This window comes from Neovison vison, chromosome 11, assembly GCF_020171115.1.
Source record: "Neovison vison isolate M4711 chromosome 11, ASM_NN_V1, whole genome shotgun sequence".
In the NCBI taxonomy this organism is placed as follows: Eukaryota; Metazoa; Chordata; class Mammalia; order Carnivora; family Mustelidae; genus Neogale; species Neogale vison.
In genome coordinates this window covers 184,082,908-184,102,827 of record NC_058101.1, presented here as the reverse complement: position 1 = coordinate 184,102,827, position 19,920 = coordinate 184,082,908, and the positions used below count along the sequence as shown (strand labels likewise).

Below are 19,920 nucleotides of genomic sequence, written 5' to 3'. Positions count from 1 at the left end.
CATCAGTAGATATAGTTGCTATTTATTTGGGTCTCAAAAGATACTTTTTTTTAAATTATTTTTTAAAATTGATTTTCAGTGTTCCAGAATTCATTGTTTATGCACCACACCCAGTGCTCCATGCAATATGTGCCCTCCACAAAACCCACCACCAGGCTCACGCAACTTCCCACTCCCCTCCCTTCCAAAACTCTCAGTTAGTTCCTCAGAGTGCACAGTCACTCATGGTTTGTCTCCCCCTCCAATTTTCCCCCAACTTCCTTCTCCTCTCCATCTCCCCATGTCCTCTGTGTTATTCCTTATGCTCCAGAAATAAGTGAAACCATATGATAATTGACTTTCTCTGCTTGACTTATTTCACTCAGCATAATCTCTTGCAGTCTTATCCATGTTGATACAAAAGTTGGGTATTCATCCTTTCTGATGGAGCCATAATACTTCATAGTATATATGGACCATATTTTCTTTATCCATTTGTCTGTTGAAGGCATCTTAGTTTCAAAAGATATTTTAAATGGTTATCTCTTTAAGATTTCACAGAAGTAATAGTGATTAGTAATCAAATAATGGTGCCAGAAAACCCATACTTGAATTTTAGTAAAGACAGGTTGTTTTTGCATCCATTCTAAGGGAAATACTAAACCTACAGGGTTAATCATGATAAAAGAGAATTCAGTGAGGATTTAGGACAGATCTGTGTCATTCTTGGGACAGATCTCTTCTATTGAAAGAAGGAGAGTTTGAGAATAAATGGAGTTTCTTGTTCTCAGTCGAAAGATTACTGTAATTCATAAAACTTTTAAAGTGTATCTTATACTAGAATGCTATGGTTGAGAAAAGAAACTTGTCCAGTCATCAGTGTAAATATGTAATTTTTTATTTCTTATTGCAGAAGCAGTACCATTGGCAACATCTCAATGTCTGCATTGGCTATTAAACAGTCAAACCCAATGTTATTATAAACTTTTTAAAAAGGGAGTAATTTGCAGGTTAATTTCAATTTAGTAATTCTTCCATCTGGTTCCATCTGATTTGTATTTATGGGTTGCTTTTAGAATTTTTTTTCCTTTTCAACTTATTTTTATTCTGTGGAATATTTTACTTTAATAGTCCCAAAAGTAAAATAAATATTTACTAGATTTGCTTTTAGAGACTTGTAATTTTATTTTTTCAGATTCGTTACTGACACTGATAATGAGAAGTTAAATGTAGGTCATCTGAACCAAATACAAGGGAAGCTATAGTACTTAGAGTGTAGGTGTTTGTTTTCTTTGTCCTTCCTGAGGAGAAAGAGGTGAGCTAAACAAATAAATAAAGCAAAAAAATAACTATAGTTGGTCCTTGAACAACATATGGGTTAGGAGTGCTGATTCCTCCAGGTAATCAAAAATCTACATATAACTTTTGACTCTTCCAAAACTTAACTACCAATAGCCTACTGTTGATTTGAAGCCTTATGGATAACATAAATAGTAGATTAGCACTTATTTCATATGCTGTATCTATTATATACTGTATTCTTACCATAAATAAATTAGAGAAAAGAAAATTCCATTTCAAAAAATCATAAGAGAAAATGCATTTATAGTACACTACTGTATTTATTAAAAAATTCATGTGTAAGTGGACCAATGCAGTTTAAACTTGTGTTGTTTAATGGTCAACTGTAATTTTTAGGGGATGGGCTAGGAAGAATGAGATTATGGGGAACTAGAGTCAATAGTTGGAATAGATTTGGGGGGTAAACTATATAGAAAGGCATGGTGGTTGGTGGTGTCAAATCATAAGAATGTTTTTGAATAAGCGATCATTTGTATGTTCAGACTTTCCAGAAGTCATTTAACTGGATTCCCTGTTGGTGTCATCTTTGAGAATTGTATGGAGGTATTTTTATCAGTCAGAAGTTTGAATAGTCATAATATTAGTGAGGTCCATTTTGATGAGGATCAGCATTAGCAATTAGAGCTTACATGCAAACATTGTTTTCTTTTGAAATATCTGAAATCTACTCAACTCAGACTTCTATTTATTCTTGAAAGAATTCTTGGAAAGATGTGCATCATCTTCTGATATCTGATATTCGTGGAATTTCTTCACAGTAAACTAGAATTAACTTTTTAAAGACAAGCATGTCTAGTGCTAACAATTTTAAAATAAATTCAGTATTATAGAAAAATGAGTTATAATTGTTCGAGGAAGAATTTAATTCTGGTGTTTTATTGGTATCTCAAAATAGACTATAGTATAAAGGGATAGTTTTAGAGGGGGATGAGAAATCCTCTGAAGAGCAAATAGGGATTAAGGCTGATATTTGGATTTGAACCTCTTTCAGTATGTTTTAGTTTGTCAGGTAAAATAAAATAAACAATAACCTTTTGCTGGGAAAATGTAAAAATTCATATATTGTGGGGATATTGCCAAAAAGCATGTAGAATATAAATCAAAAATGAAAAACTTTAGGGTTTATAATAATTTTTTCAAAGGCAGCTAAAAAATTGATGCTTGAATATAGATATAGAATTTTTTCAAAAGTAATTTTCATAGAAGTTAGAAAAAGGCTTGCCTCTTAGGGGCATTGACTTGACTAGAAAGGGACATATAACTTTCTGGGATGATATAAATTTTTTTTTATCTTGATAGAGGTGTAGATGGTATAGGTTGTGAAGAGTAAACAGTAATAAATGTAAAAATAACAAAATCACTAATGCAATTTTATATATTCCTGTGATATTTGTAATTGACAGGCATCGCCTTAGTGAGATTCCCAATGAAAAGTTTCGATTATACAAATTAAAGATGATGGCAAAGATGGAAAAATATCTTCATTCCAGAAGGTGTAGGCGAAAGTAGGTATTATTTGTTTTACATTAATTAATAACAGATTTAGGAATGGTGCTCTTTAAAAAAAAATGATGCTCTTTTAAGGAAAAGTTTTGCAAAATAATTAGAAATATTTAAAAACCGTATCTTGTTGGTATTACATATGTGCTGAATTTTTAAGGTAACTTTCTTTGTGCCTCAGTAAACTGAAGCCAGATAATGAGATCCCAGGTGAATCAATTAATGATGATTTCATCTCATTATTTTAAGCAATGATTTTAACATATATGGTTTTGTTCTTTTATTTAATTTTAAATTTTCTCTTGGGTAGACTCATCTTGTCTCATTTTGAAGACAAACAACTACGAAAGGCCTCCGTGGGTATTATGGGAACTGAAAAATGCTGTGATAATTGCAGGTCCAGGTAAAGATTTTTTTTTTCTAGATGGAGATTCTAAAAGTCTTTGTTTCTCTTCCTTTTCAAATATATATATTTTTAAGTAGGCTTCATGGCCAACAGGTGGCTTAAACTCATGACCCTGAGATTAAGACTCTGAGATCAAGGGTCAGATGCTCCATTGACTGAGCCACCCAGTGGCCCCTCAAATAATTTTCAATTGAGTTTTTGTTGAATGATATACAGTTTTAAAAAACAAAATAATTTATTTAAATGTAGGACAAAGCAAGCAATTTTATTTTGCTTTACAAATAGATAAACAAATAGATAATAGACAATCAAAATAGATAAATAAATAGATAAATGGTGGACCTAAATCTAAATGTATCAATAATTATATTAAGTGTAAATGGTCCAAAATCACCATTTAAAGGCAGACGTTGTTAGAATTGGCTTAAAAATACGACTGAGCCTGCCTGGCTCAGTCAGAGAAGCATGTGATTCTTGATCTTGGCATCATGAGTTTGAGCCCAGATTGGGTATAGAGATTATTTAAAAATAAATAAGTAAACTTGGGGGGAAAAAAAATGACCCAAATATATGCTGACCATAAGAAATCCACAAGTGTAATTATACAGGTAGATTAAAAATAAAAGGATAACAACTATATACCATGAAAACACTAGTCAAAAGAAAGCTGGGTTGTTATTTTAATATCAGACAGTGGAGACTTTGGAGAAAGAATATTACCGGGGATAAGGAAAGACATTACATGTTGGTGAAAGGGTCAGTTTACCAATGAATCATAGTTCACCAGAGATACACACACACACATACATACACACAGAGATTGATTTTAAGGAATTGGCTGATGGCAGTTGTGGGGGTTGCCAAGGCTGAAATTTGTAGGATAAGCTGGCAGGCTGGAAAGTCAGGCAGAATTTCTGTGTTAATATTTTTGAGTCACAGTTCCTTGTTGTGCAGCAAACCTCAGTCTTTGCTCTTTAAGGCCTTCATTTGATTGGATGAGACTTAACATTATCAGGTAATCTCCTTAAAGTCAGCTGATTGGAGGTGGTAATCCTATCTACAAAATATTTATAACATCATCAAGTGTTTGACCAAACAACTGGGCACCATAGCCTCGCCAAGTTGACATATCAAGTTAACCATCATATTCAAGAGCACATAATCCTAAATGTGTATATACTTAACAAAAGAACTGACAGAATTGAAAGGAGAAATACAGAAATCCATAATTATAGTTAGTGATTTCAACATCTCTTAGTAATTAATGGAACTAATAGACAGAAAATCAGTAAGAAGATAGAAATGAACAGGACTGCCAACAAACTGGATCTAATTAACTTTTATAGAAACTCCACCCAACAACGGTGGAATAAACATTCTTCCCAGGTACTGATGGAATGTTCACAAATGTGGATTATATTTTGGGTCATAAAACAAACCTTGATACATTTAAAAGAATTCGGCTCATATGGAATGTGTTTTCTGACCTTAAAGGAATTAAACTAGAAACCAATAACAAAGATAGCAGGAAAGCCTCCAAACACTCAAAGATTAAATAGCACAGTACTAAGTAACCCATGTGCCAAAGAGGAGGCCTCAAGGTCAACTGGAAGATATTTTGAACTGAATGAAATGAACATATAAAATGTATGGGATGTGGCTAAAGCAATACTGAGGGAAATTTAGAGCATTAAATACTTAGAAGAAAAGAAAAGTTTCAAAGCTGTAATTAAGCTTCCACCTTAATAGCAAATAAGAGCAAAATAAACCAAAAGGAAGCAGAAGGAAGGAAATAAAGAGAAGAGCATAAGTGAAATGAAATAGAAAACAAAAACAAAAGAGAAAAACCAAAGAATTCAAAAGCTCATTCTTTGAAAAGGTCAATAAAATGGATAGAAACTTCTCACAAGAAAAAAAAGGGAATACAGAGATTACCAATACGAGGAATGAAAGTAATTTCACTACAGGCCCAACCGACATTGAAAGAGTCATAAAGAAACACTGTGAATAACTCAGTGCATGTACATTCAGTAATTTAGAGGAAACAGACCCAATTCCTTGATAACTTCAAACTGACAAAATTCACCTGCAACGAAATAGATAACCCGGATAGTTGTACGACTGTTAAAGAAATTAGAGCTGTTAAAAACCTCTGGAATAAAATTCCCTAGCCCAAATGGTTTGAATGGCAAATTTTACCAAACTTTTAAAGGAAGAAATAATACCAGTTTTACAGTACAGTCCCATTTATATGGTAATCTCGCAAAAGTAAGACTATATTGTCGGAATGGAGAAAAGATCAGTGGTTGCCAGAGGTTAGAGGGAGTTGGAGGGTATTATTACAAAGGGCTAGCATAAGGGAGTGTTTACTCTGATGAATTTGTTGTGTGTCCTCATTGTGATAGTAGCTGATTATGGTTGTTGGATAAATCTATGCATATGAATCAATAGATGTATTTAAGTTAGTAGAACTTTACATATGCACAGATGCACAGTCAATTTAACTGTATATTAATTGAAAAAATAAAAACAAATTGTATAACTAGTTGAGTTAACCATAGGTACCTAGGCATAGTAGCTGTGTAACTATTAGACAAAGAAGTAATTATTAGGGATGAAGATGATCTCTGTGGTGACAAAAAGTTTTTTCTGCAAAAGGACAGAATTGTTCTATGCACCAAACCCCAAAACCCTACAAATACATAAAGCACAAACCCACAGCCGGAAGAAATCAACAAATCCACCATTAAAGTAAAGAGTTTGATATAATTTTTGGTTATTGGTAGGTTAAACAACCCAGAAATGAGTAAGCTGTAGAAAATTTGGTCAACATAGTAACAAGTTTGATTTATCACACACTTGCTATTTAGAACTCTTATACTAAGCGTTTAGAACAATGTATTACAAACATTTTCACTTCATGATCCACAAAACTAATGATAATACCACTATAGCACACTAGGCTATTTACTACTCAGGTCCAGATTCTGTCCAGAACTGTGGTTAACTCTGTAGCATCCCTATAATCCATTTACAGCACACTAGCTGGGAAGCCCTGAATTAGAGTCTGCACTTCTCAAACATACATGGAACATTGATAAAAATTTGCCTCCGTGTTAGAGCAGGGGGCTGGCAGACTATGGCTTGTATACCAAACCCACTTTGCTGCCTATTTTTATGGATGAAGTTTTCTTGGAAAACAACATACCCTTTTGTTTATATGTTGTCTGTGGCTGTTTTTGCAGAGTTGAATGCCCAGTAGCTGGGACACATAGATAGTATGGCCCACAAAACCTAAACTGTTTACTATCTAACCCTTTATAAAAAGCTTTCTGTCCCTTATACTAGATTGTAGTGTCTCAGAAGTTTTCAGTGGTATTAAACACACCACTTTATCTGATCAGAATGCAATTGAATTAGAAGAAAATAAGAGGGTGAGGCACCTGGGTGGCTCCGTGGGTGAAGGCCTCTGCCTTCAGCTCAGGTCATGATCCCAGGGTCAAGCCCCACATCGGGCTCTCTGCTCAGCAGGGAGTCTGCTTCCTTTCCTTTCTCTCTGCCTGCCTCTCAGCCTATTGTGATCTCTGTCTGTCAAATAAATAAGTAAAATATTTTTAAAAAAAAGAAGAAGGAAACAAGAGGATAAACAAAATTCTCATTCACTTGGACATTAAAAATAAATAACACTTTTAACTTACTCACAAATCAAAGAAAGAATCAGACTGGAAATTAAAATATTTTTAGAACTTTAGTAATGATTACAATATTATACATTAAAACTTGGGAGATACAGCAGAGGTGGCACTTTGTGAGAATCTGATAGCTTTAAATATTCATACTACAAAAGAAAAATAATGAGCTAAGTTTCCTACTAAAGAAGTTAGAATAGGAGAATAAACCTAAATGTAGTCTTTCCCCCAAAACATATTATAGCTGGAATATTGACTGTATTCCTACTGCTGTTTCAAAGCTATTTGTTCTAAAGAAAGCTATTGAATTAGGTAGTTGAACTGTATTATTTGATTTTCTCTAAGGAGTCCTTTTGTTCTCAACCAGCTTTAAAGAATTCTTGGGGCTCCTGAGTGGCTCAGTGGATCAAGCCTCTGCCTTTGGCTCAGGTCATGATCTCAGGGTCCTGGGATTGAGTCCCCCATCAGGCTCCCTGGTCACCAGGGAGCCTGCTTCCCCCCCCTCCACCTGCCTCTTTGCCTACTTGTAATCTCTGTCAAATGAATAAATAAAATCTTAAAAAAAAATTCTCATTTGTATTAATGATAATTCTAAATGTACCTGAAGGATGGCTTAGGAATGTAACTTCCAAGTGGACTTAAATGAGATGCTCTTTATCTTTGTGTCATATTTTATAGACATCGGAGTTTAAGCTAATAATTTATTGCATAGGAGATTTGGTTTTTAAGTTAAAAACTTTTTTTTTTGCAAAAATTTTTTTCTCCCATTACAACCTAACCCAAAAGCCCAGTATTTATATAATCATTCGAGTGGAGATTTTCAAGCTGTACTTCTGAATTCTGCTTGCTTGAACCTTACTAATCTTCCGTTTATGGTCTAAGATACCTCCCGTGAAATTTGGGTTCCAAGGTACTAGGGTTGAGAACCATCAACATAACATACAAAGCTATAATTATGGTTTATATTTCATGGTTTACATACTTCACATAGTCTTGGCTGTAATGAACTTTGTTAGCTTATGATTCGGTTGGCGTATTTGAGATTTTTTTTTTACTTAGCTAATTGTTACACGGAATCTTTTTCTTTCTAAAGGTACATGCCTTAGCTAAACTTTCTATTATACTGTTACTTAGATTGGATCATTGCTGTGCCATTGATGACTCAGATGAGACATCAAAGGACTTTGGTCCACAAGCATTCCAGCTATTATCTGCTGTAGAAATCTTAGGAGAAAAGTTTGGAATTGGACTTCCGATTTTATTTCTCCAAGGATCTGTAAGTATACCTGTGAATCACCTTCATAGTTCTTCTTGCACTCCTGTTAGACTTTTCTTCAGAGGTTTGTCTTGGGATAGCAGCTTTGGCTTTAGATGAGTTATTGGAAGTCAGCCCTATGAAGCTCCAGTCAAACACTACATTCGTTACTTTTGACAAAACCTGCATGTTATCACATGTACTGCTGTTTTCATATTTCAAGTTGTTGTTCAGCTTTGCAGCTCATTCTAGAAGCATTGTATTAGCTTATTAGATTACAGTTGGATAAATCCTTAAACTGGTCTTTCTTAGGATAATCAAGAAAGGTTAGCTTTCATTGTATCAGGAGACAGGTAGAACAAAAGTATCTCTTTGGGTGCCCTGAAAAGTAGTAAATTCTTTGAGCAAAACTTTAATATCAGTGATTATTTGTAAATGTCTAAGTTCAGTAACAATATTTGGAGGTATACTTTTTCTTTTTACATCTTTTCTGTTTCTCATCTCAGGTATTTAAAATTCCAAGTATTTTTTGTTTGTTTGTTTCGTTTTTGGCTTTACCGTTGAATAAATAGCGATAGTCAATTCAGCTACTTTTTTTTTTGTTTTAGTGATTAGCATGCCAGAATTATGCTAACATTTGCAAGTACACTATGAGTAAGTCATGACCCTTAACAGTCAGTAGTCCTTTTGTTCATATGATTTTATTCCTGGTTCAGAGGTCTGTAAAGCAAAGCCAAGTGTCATGCATTGCTATTAGTTGAGTAAAAGTCGGAGGTAGAATCCTTCACAAATATGTATATTTGTTAAAAATATACTTAAAAGTAGAGATTAATATTCTCAGTTTGCATGGAATTTTAAAAAATAATTTAAGCATTTATTTGTTAAATACTTGAATGCTTCATGTAAATATTTATTTTCTGAGTTTTTATCTTGTTTAGAAAGGGACATGTTAAATTATTTGTGAAATATTTTTAATGAAATACTGAAAACATGTTAACTTTTCAGATAGTGATGGTTTTAGATTCTGCATGGAGTTTAAAATATTGTTTTTATTTTTTTGTTATTTTTTCCCTAGCCCCGCTATAGTTTTGTTTTTAAATCACCAGTTTGATTAAAAATTTAATAAGTGTTGTCCCTGTTTATTATTCAAGTAGTGTTCCAAGTTAAGGAACTTGGTTTTAGCTGCTATGAGTGCTACTATTTTTTTTGGTTTTTTGCTAGTATCTTTTTTTATTAAAGAATTTAAGTTACAAGAGATAGATTAAGCTTAATTGGGATCTATGAAAGTGTATTCTGTCTCTGTCATCTTCAAAATCTGTGTATCCCAGTTGAATGTGTAATTTATAAAAATTATCCTTGTTCTAACTTGGATTAAGCCAGCAGTATCCAGTATCAACAAATAAGTGTAAGTGGGCTCCTACACAAACTTGAACTGGCCACAAGAGGGATCAGATTTCACCTATTATTTGAAAACCAAGTCAGACTGCTTATACTGACAGTCTCTTCTGGGAGTCTTTAAATTAAGAAGTTTATTCTTTGTGAAATTTTATACTACCCTTGCTAGATAAAGGTATAAAACTTTTCAAAAAAGTACCACTTAACAAAAATTTGTAGACATTATCTACAAGGAAAAATAAGGTAATTTTCTTTCCCCTTCCTTTCAGTGATCTTGGTATCTATTGGGATATTGTTTTAAAAATTATAATTATGATTCCTTTAGGAATTTAGTAAATCGTCCACCTTAACTAATTTAGGTAAAATTTATAGCTTTGTAGATAATTTTGATCTGTAAGATGATAAATATATTAAACTGAAAACCTTTAGAGTTTTAAAGAGATAATATTTATATATATATATATAAGAAATATAATTTAAGCAGCATGTGATTCTCATTTCTTACACAAGATTTTTCTAAATAGTATAAACAGTTGTACAGCCCATCCAGGTATTTGTAAATGGAGTTTAAAACTTTGTTTTTAAATAGTACAAATTTAATTAGAAATTAAATACTAGAAATGTTGCCTAAGAAACTTTGTTTTAGCTGTCTACATAGCTTACTAAATAAATATTTTTAAACACCCTGTATGAATATGTTTCTGTTTTCGAATCTGTACAGTTATTATTGTATAGATTCGAAAACAGAAACATAGTACTTAATTTGCATAACCAGGTCATTAAGTGAAACCTCATCCCTGATCATATTATCAAAGTGCTGAGACTTGTCATGGCTCCAGAATTAGGTAATACTTCTGATAAAAGTTGCTTTGACTACAGGCAGCCACAAGAAAACTACTGGTGGTTTTAACACCCTTTATAATTTTCAAAGTATTGAATAGGAGAGGGTTATCAATTTAATTTTCTCGATAAGCTGTTTTGTCTGATTGACATATATTCCTAGAGATAATTTTTTAAAATCTTTTAATTTTATTTTGCATTTAGAATAAAAGCCCTGGAAGTGACGTTGTTAAGCCCTGAAGTGGCAGCTCCAAGCTTCTTTGGCTTGTAGGAGTTGGGAAAGAGGCAAAAGAAGTTAAAATGTAGACAGAAACTGTGGGTTTGTTTCACGCTTTAAGAACTTAGAGATTTAAAACTTGAGAGAGCTCATACCTATTTTTTTCCACTCGATATTAAACCTCTTTTTTGTGTATGTGTGTGTAAGGCACTGTGTTTTGTAGGGAATCCAAAAACCAAAACTTATCCTCTAGTATGAAAGGTGTTACTTGGGAAAAAATAGTAGTATAGTGTAGCATTGAAAGAGAGAAAAGACATAGGAATAGACATGGGTTCTGGAGAGAGCGCTTGTTCATAGCCGGCAAGTTAGAGAAGTCTTTGTGATGCTGTCAGTATTGCTGGAGCTTTCTTTTTTTGTGGGAGATAATAGTAGATTTTGGCATTCAGACATGAGATGAGGGAAGAGATGGAGGGGAGTGTGGCATTCCCAGCAGAAAGATTACCTTCAAAACGATTGTGATCTTTAAAGAAGTTACTTCAGACAAGTGGCAGATTTGTGTGTTGTTGTTGTTGTTGTTTTTTCCTCTGTCAGATAAAGGTTCAAAGACTTTGCTTTTATCAGGAAGTGATACTTTGGGTCATGGATTCTAGCCAGTCTGCTCTTTTTGTTCAAACACTTATCCATAGTTAGTGGGTTTCCATATTCCTTGATACCAGTTTGGTGCTCCTTATTTTCCCAACCTGATTTTTAAAAGAAAAGAACGAGATAATTTCCCTTTTTGAGTGTGTCCCATAGAAGTGTAGACTCCTAGAGCAAAAAAACTATTTATTCCTCTTGCCTTATTCGACAGTGGTTGATACTGAATCCCTGAAATTTAGAGGACCTCCCTGAGTCACATTATTTTGTGCCAGAATCAGGATGAGCAAGCAGCTTTCCTGACTACTGTTCTAGTGCCTTTTCTATTCATTATGCTGTTCACATGCAGTTTTACATTTTTATTTTTAGATTGAATGATCTGGAGATACTAGAATGAATGCAGTTGGTACAGGATGTGTCTGTAAAATGTGCCTTCCTTAAAAATCAATGCCCAAATCCCTGTGTTCTCTATAGCAGCTTTCTGGGCATGGTGATTGCCATGGAAACAAGACAATGTGCATTTATTCACACAGTATATAGTATTTGCAATGACTGATCATGAGGGGAAGGACAATTACTCCCTGCTGATTAGGAAAAAATCTTATTGCTTCATACTGGTGAATGTGTTCATTCCCTTCAGGTTTTGTCGGTTTTTTTTTTTTTTTTTTTCTTATGAAAGGAAAGGCAAGAAGAATAATTTTAGTGTTGAGATGGCTAGTAAGTGCTAGTTAGGCAATTTAATACCTATGGTGTTACTAGTTTGCAAGCAGTAGAATCTCCTGCTACAAGGATAAGCCCCTAGTAGATGTAGAGTACCATTACCAGTGTTACAAGGAAATCTGACTAGATACTAGGTAGTGATTTTTCTTTCTTTCTTTCTTTTCTTTTCTTTTTTTTTTTTAGGGATTTACTTATTTATTAGAGAAAGTGCACACATGCATGTGCTTATGTGGGAGGGAAGGGCAGAGGGAGAAGGAGAGAATCTTAAGCAGGCTCCACACGCAGTCCAAGGCTTAGTCTCATGACCCTAAGATCATGACCTGAGCAGAAATCAGGAGTCGATACTTAGCTGACTGAGCCACCTAGGTGCCCCTATAATGGTTTTTCTTTTAGATTAGGGAATTTAGGTTGAGTTAAAGGATCAACTGTTAACTAATCTGAAGAGAGTTAATGTTACTGAGTCAGGCTCTGTCTTGGTTACTCAGTCTTTACAACATGTCCAAGAGATAGAAGGTGTTGTTAATACTTGGGTAGCAGCTAAGGAACTAGAAGCCCAGGTAAGTTAAGTAACTTGCCTGGTCAAAAAGGTAGAAAATACCATTCAAGGTATTTGAAATCCAGGTAGTCTTGCTGTAATAACTACAAACAATATGTGTGTGTTTGTGTGTGTGTGTGTGTGTGTGTGTGGATATGGATATGTGGGGGATGGATATGTGGTATCTCTGTTGTATATGTGTGTATTGCATATGTATATTTCTGTGTGTGTATTCACATGATATAATAATGAAAGTTTCAAAATAGTACTCTGGAGGCCCGTGTTCTACTCCTAGTTCTAGGACCTTAGGGTACCGCTTAACTGTTTGAGCCTCTAACTATTTATTAGCAATATGGGTAAAAAATAACCATATGGATCAAAGAACTCCAGTGTTCTAGCTCTGAAATTCTCTGATGTTTGAGTTTAAGCATTCTTTTCAAGTCAGTTGGCTTAGGTAGGGTAAAGGGTACCATGTTGTACCTGGGTGTTTCTATTTCTCTAAATCTTGTTCTGATAAAATTTTGGTAAATATAATCACCATGTTACTAAAGCTCATTACTTATCTATTGTAATAAAAAGAATTCTATTTCTATTTTTAAGGTAAGTAGAATGCATGTTATAGACTCTTTAACTAACCTGTCAGAAGCCTATGGGTGTTAAGCTCAGTTTCTAGGCACTGAAGTGTCTCTGATGGGAATTTGTTCCACTTTAACGTCAGCCTAGGTTTCCTTCATGTGTTGACAGAGAGAGAGACAGCGAGGGCAAGCACAAGTCGGGGGGAGTGGGAGAGGGAAAAGCAGGGTCCCAGCTAAGCAGGGAACCCAATGCAGGGCTCAGTCCCAGGACTCTGGGATCATGATCTGAGCCAAAGACAGACACTAACCTGACTGAGCCGCCCAGGCCTTCCAGGGTTCTTTCACTTTTATTCACATGTTTCAGTGTTCCAGAATGATAAACTGGTAGCTGTAACAATTTTCATCAGTTGAATAAAACCAGTACATTCATAATAGAGAACCTTCTAGTACTTGAGTTATGTTTGCTGTCTATGAATTATTTTGACTTTGACCCCTGGATTTTTATATGCATTGATTGTTAAGCCTTCATGGAATATAGGTAAAATGTAAAAATGTTGAATGATGGACTGTGCCTGTTTCAGAATTTTTAGATTGCATTTAATATTGAAATTTTTAGAATAACCTCTTGACATAGTCAAGGGATGACTCTTTTTGAAATCTAAATATAACCTAAAATACAGAATTTATATTTGCTCATAATCACTCTAAATAATTTAAACAGAAAGCTATGTATTACTGGGCATTAAAACTTACAGATTGTACTGTAAAATAATTGATTATGAGACCTGCTGCCTCTTCTGTGACAAGAAGCTGTCAGTCTGGGAAGCTGCCACTATAGCACCAGACCCCACAGTGCACCGAACAGGGACCTGTAACAGCCAGGGAGGTTCTCCTTCTTGTTCTGGTGACCACCTGTACTTGCTATAATCTGTATCCAAAAAGTATATGTCTCTTGAGACTTAGGATGCTAGTAGTCGTATGCTGGGTTCTTGGCTAACATTTTCTCATAAAAAGCGAACACGTCCACAATCATGTGTCCCTGCAAGAACAGCTGCAGAGTAGCCCGACCTCATCTCCTGCTTAGAGATGTCATGCAAAAATGCCTCTTAAATCATACCCAGAACTCTGGCGGAAAGGGATTTTGAGAAACAATATTCATAACTTTGCAGATTCTTCAGTGAAAGAGGGTACAGTGGCTGAAGGTTAGAATGATCCTTGAATGACCATCTGACGTATTCACCACAAGTACATTAGACAGGAGCAACTTTCCATAAAGCATTATTTTCATAAAATACTATAGACATCTAAAGGCAGTTCTTGCATGTGTAGGGCAAGTAGAGGAGGTAGTAAGAGAGCACAGTGAATGGAAAAGTACTTTACAGAGAGTGAAGGTGGGGGGAGTCCCCTCCATCAGAGGGCAAGAGAGTTAGATAGGAGACTCTGCACGTGGCAGACCATCTTCCCCAACATTGCCAGAATGTGATGGCCTGTGCAGATTCTCCTACTGGAATCCTCTCGTCACTTAGGAAAAAAAAAAAAGAATCTCAAAAACAGTTCCTGTGTAGCATGCACTTGTTTTCCCTGGGGTTTCTCTGTAAAGTAGCTAAATCAGAAATGATTAAGTAAACTTTGTAGTACCTCGTGAACAAAAGTACGGTGAATGCAGCCATGTTGTGGGGACTGAGTCGTTGCAGTGCGCTCACTGATGACTAGCTGTAGGTCCCCCTGCCTTTTAACACCCCTGCTTCTGGTCTTGAGCTACATACAGCTTATGAGTACTGTTTTCAGACAGTAATGTGTGTTGATAAAAGGCCTAAATAGCCTAGGTTAAATATGCCAAACGTATCCAACCCTGTGCATTGGAAAACGTGTATCAAATTACCTGCCATTATTTCACACAGGAAAGGAACACTATTTTGATTATATATTTATTTATTACTTAAATGCTCAGAACAAGCAAGATGGGCATCAAATTTTGTAGGTATTTAAAGCTGAAATTTAGTGTTAAATCCAAAAAGTGAATAGGCAGTTCCATTTTACTTATCCTGTTTAAGTAAAAAAAGCATTTTTAGACACTGATTTTATTCCTAATTTCAGAGTTCCCAGCGTCTTCCAGATCAGTATCGCAGACACAATTTATTTGGCAGTGGCAAGAATCAGACAGAGAGTTGGTGGAAGGCCTTATCCCACCAGCTCATGGCTGAGGGATTCTTGGTAGAAGTTTCTGGGAAGCGCAGATTTGTAAGGATTTGCACTCTTACAGAAAAGGTAAGCAATGTAGAAGACTACCTATTTGATTTAATTTTTCTCACTATGTATTAAAAGATTCTTCTTGTGTTCAATAGGGCAGATGTTGGCTTCATGAAGCCGGTACAGAGTCTCCTAAGAAACTTTTCCTCCAAGCTAGTGAAGAATTGTGTCCGAGGGTGTTTCTTCTACCAAGGTTCATTTTTCATTTTTTTTTTAACTTCTGTATTTTTGTTGTTGAAATGTCAAATCATACCAATTCACAGGCACCACAAAGATAAAGTGAGTAAAGATTGCTTTGCATACGTCTTTTAGCTAGTTTGAAATTGGGAGTTAGTGGGTGAAAGATAAATCATAGATCATTTTCTTGATTGATAAGAAGTAGTTGAGTATTATAGTATTTAGAAAGCTATTTTTTCATTGATTAAAGAAACAGTACTGAGATCAACATTGAAGCATCCATATATATCAAATTGTCTTTTTTTTTTTTTTAAGATTTTATTTATTTATTTGGCAGAGAGAGAGAGATCACAAGTAGGCAGAAAGGCAGGCAGAGCTAGAGGGTGAAGCAGGCTCCCTGAGGGAGCCTGATGTGGGGCTCTATCCCAGGACCCTAAGATCATGATCTGAGTCGAAGGTAGAGGCTTAACCCACTGAGCCACCCAGGCACCCCTCAAATTTTCTTCTTATGTTAGAAGGGAAGGGAATATACTTGTTGCCTTCTTTTTTGTATCTTTACATGTTGTTGATCATTTATAGGTTTTTTCCTTTTTTAAAAAATTGAGATATAATTGACATATAACGTTTTGTAAGTTTAAAGTGTACAACATGTTAGTGTGATAGATTTATATATTGTCATATGATTACTACAGTAGTTTAGCTAAAACCTCTATCATGTGACATAATTATCATTTCTGTGTTGAATACAACTCTCTTCACAACTTTGAAGTTTATAATATAATGTTGATGGTAATCCCTATAGTGTGCATTATATTATCAATTTTTCTTTTAAAGTCAAAAAGCTCTAAAGAGCTTTAAACTTAAATTTTAAAGAGCTTAAAATGCACTTTTGGAGCTTGTCCTAAAAAAAAAATTAATTTAAAGAAATCTCAGTCTGGGGACTCCTGGGTGGCTCAGTCATTTAAGCCTCTGCCTTTGGCTCAGGTCATGATCCCAGGGTCCTGGAATCGAGTCCCACATTGGGCTCAGCTTCTGCTCAGCTTCTCCCTCTGCCTGCCACTCCCCTTGCTTGTGTTCTCTCTGACTCTCTTTCTTGCTGACAAGTAAATAAATAAAATCTTTTTAAAAAATTAAAAAATAAATAAAAATTTAAAAGTTTCAGTTCTGAAACAATAGACTCTCATCTGTCTTTCTGAGACTGGATGCATTATATTAGATAATTGAATAATCATATTTCAGCATTTGAGATAATTTGATTTTATTATTTTTTCAGTTCTAAAACGGTACCACCCAGCGTTGAACAGGGTTCCTATAATCAAGTACCAGCTGAGTCAACCACAGACAAGAAGGTTGGTTTGTTTAAAGAGGTGGTTCCTACTGATTTCCTTCGAAATACCATATGTAATAAAACATAAACTTTGGAAAGAGTAGTGATGTGAACAGAATAAAAGATGCAGGATGTGATTTCTGGGACTAATAGGACAGTTAAAAATACTTGAGAAAGTGACTTATTTTAATTTTTTTAAAACCTGTTTTATAACTCATTTGGCCTGGAGTTTTTTTGTGTTTTACAAAGTACGATACTTAAAACTAAGAGAAATAATAAGTCTGATTCCTAAGTGTTCTCATGAAAGCTATATGCATACTCACACACATGCACACATACTTTCTTGCTTTGTTTTTGGATCTTAGATAACAGTTACAGGTTAAAGAACCACAGGCAGACTTAAACTAATTGGAACACTGGAGTAACAGGAAAATGTGCTGAATTAATTTTTTGTTAGAGTTTTTCTGTTTTATTAAAGTATGCAGAATTTCACTGAATTATTTTATAAGTTGGGCCTCTGCTGTGCCTCAAATAATTATTCTGATTATGTATTCTCTATAGATTTGGGAGAAATAGTATATTACATTTCCAACTGCCTTTAGAATCCTAGAAATTGATAATCCAAGAGCTATTTTCAGGTGATGACTTTTATTTGATGACTTGGTTAATCAGAGGAAAAGTTGTCATCGTGAGATTTTTGTATCTTATTATTTTTTTTTTTTGTATTTGAAAGTTTTGAAACTTATGATTTTTTGTAATGAATCTTTATATGTTTAAAAGCAGCCTAACTTGGAGAAGATGTATTCTTATAAAGCAGCTGATAAAATTTCTTCTGGGAGAAACATTCCTAAAAAAAGGTACAGAGTTCAAAATATTTATTTTCTATGTTAACTGTATTGACACTTTTTTCTTTCTTTCCTAAAGAGAAAGGTCTGTCAGATGTTGGACTGCTTCATTGGTAGAAGGAAGTTAAAGCATAAGCCTATCATAATTATTATGTAGATAAAATTATTATATATAATATATAAATTATAATTATTAAATAAGGCCTATAAAATGATAGTATAATATTAATTTAATAGCTAATACTTCTTGGGTATTATTATTTGCCAAGCCATATGCTACATGCTAAGTATTTATTTGTAACATCTCATTTAATTGTTACAACAATCTGTAAGTTGGCTACTATTATTTATTCCCATTTTAAAGTTGAAGATACCAAGGGTTAAGAAGTTAACTTTGTTTAGTCATGTATGGCAGATCTGACTTTCAAATCTATATTTGTCAACCTTTAGCTTCTAAAACTCACTACTTATGTATAAAATATATATTCCAAGGCCATATAAAATATATGTTATGGGAACATAAAATGGCAGATATTAGAATTGGTAGAAATAGTGAATGGACCTATTATACTTTGGAGTTTAATATTTGACTTGCTAACTTAATGAAAGTGTGGAGAATGTACAGAATTAGAGAAGGTCTAAAGATGGAGAGTTTGAAAAACTTGTCGGGACTTATATACAGATTATTGAATGGACTTTGTTTATATACATATCAGGTGAACGGAAGTTAATGTGCTCTGATGCTATTACTTTCTGGTGGATTTCTCACTTAGATAATACTACTTTGGATCTGACAGAAATATTTACCATAATACCAGTCTCTCACTCAAAACAATTTATTTTTGTTTAGATATGGGCTAATTAATTATAGTGTGTAAACAAAAGGGTTAAGGAGTATATAGAACAAGATATCTATTCAGTATGCTTATATTATATTTCTTCATTTAAACATTTGTTTCATTTTTGGTAAACATCTTTGTACTGGGTATTACTCTTCGCATTGGGATTTGGTAGGGAAAGTAGAGACATAGTCACTGGCCTTCCCAGGGTTTATACTCTAGTGGGATATACAGGTAGGGGAACATGAAGTTACAATACAGAGTTGTAATACTTTGGAAACACACTTGGAAATGACACTTGAGACTTTAGGTAGAAGTTAAGTGACATGAGGCCAAGTTCTCTGAGCAGAGGAATGGCCCACTTTTTAAAACCTGAAAGCGAGAGAGGGTGTGATATGATCAAGGAACTCAACAGTCCTAGCAGTTACCTAGTAGAGGGAAGCAGAGGGGTGGTGAAAATTTAAGACTGAAGAATTAAATAGGGCCCAGAATATCCAGTTCCTGTCCAGCCCTCAACTTGATCATAAAGGCAGAGGAGTTGTTGGGAGCTAAGGAAGGATTTTTTAGTAGGACAGTGACATCAAATTTACGATTGAGAACAGAGGTTGCCATTTCTATCAAGGATCATATAGTAAACAATTTAGGCTCTGAGGGCTATGTGGTCTCTGTCTAACTTTACTCTTGTAGCCTTAAAGCAGCCATAGTTGATATGTAAAGAAAGTGTGGCTTGTATTCCAATAAAACTTTATTTATGGACCCTGAAATTTGAATTTCATATAATTTCCACATGTCACAAAATGTTCTTTTGATTTTTTTTTTTTGACTGTTTAAAAATGTAAGAAACCATTCTTAGCTTACAAGCCTTATGAGAACAGATGGGTTTGTCCCATGCACCCTAGTGTGCCGACCCTTGATCCATGACTCTGGCCATGGAGGGAATGGAAGGCAGGAGGATCAGAGTGTAGAGACACAATAAGGAGGCTATTGCAAGAGAGGGTGGGAATTTAGACAAGGGAAATGGCAGTGGGCATGGAAAGAGAAAGGACTGTAAGATATTTAGGAGTTAGAATTGTTAGGACTAAGTGATTGAAAACAGAGGTGGGCTTAGGAAAGTGGAGAACTTGAACATGACACTTAGGTTTGTGTCTGATTGCAAGTGAGAGTGTTGTCATTCCCTTCACTGGTAACATAAGAGGAGCACAGGTTTGAAAGGTTGGGTATTTAGGGGATGAGGAGTTCAGTAAAAGACATACTGGGTTTGACATACCTGTGGAGTGGCCCAGAAATTAATTTTAATATATGGGCTTAGTGTATAGGAGCAAGAAAGATGCTTACATATCAATAACTATTATTTTAAAGTTCATTTGAATTTT

General features: G+C 34.6%; 1 protein-coding gene across 8 annotated transcripts in view; it reads left to right on the top strand.

The window, feature by feature from the left end:
- WRN (WRN RecQ like helicase) overlaps positions 1-19,920 on the top strand; it is a 148,074-nt gene that overhangs the window by 93,016 nt on the left and 35,138 nt on the right. For 7 of the 8 annotated variants that reach the window (XM_044225425.1, XM_044225422.1, XM_044225420.1 and 4 more), the window contains 7 exons: positions 2,745-2,846; positions 3,152-3,244; positions 8,071-8,212; positions 15,207-15,377; positions 15,455-15,552; positions 16,810-16,885; positions 17,644-17,720. In XM_044225425.1, coding sequence (XP_044081360.1) covers positions 2,745-2,846; positions 3,152-3,244; positions 8,071-8,212; positions 15,207-15,377; positions 15,455-15,552; positions 16,810-16,885; positions 17,644-17,720 — 759 coding nt within the window. The remainder of the gene's footprint in view (positions 1-2,744; positions 2,847-3,151; positions 3,245-8,070; positions 8,213-15,206; positions 15,378-15,454; positions 15,553-16,809; positions 16,886-17,643; positions 17,721-19,920) is intronic. The other variant, XM_044225426.1, reaches the window with a different exon arrangement.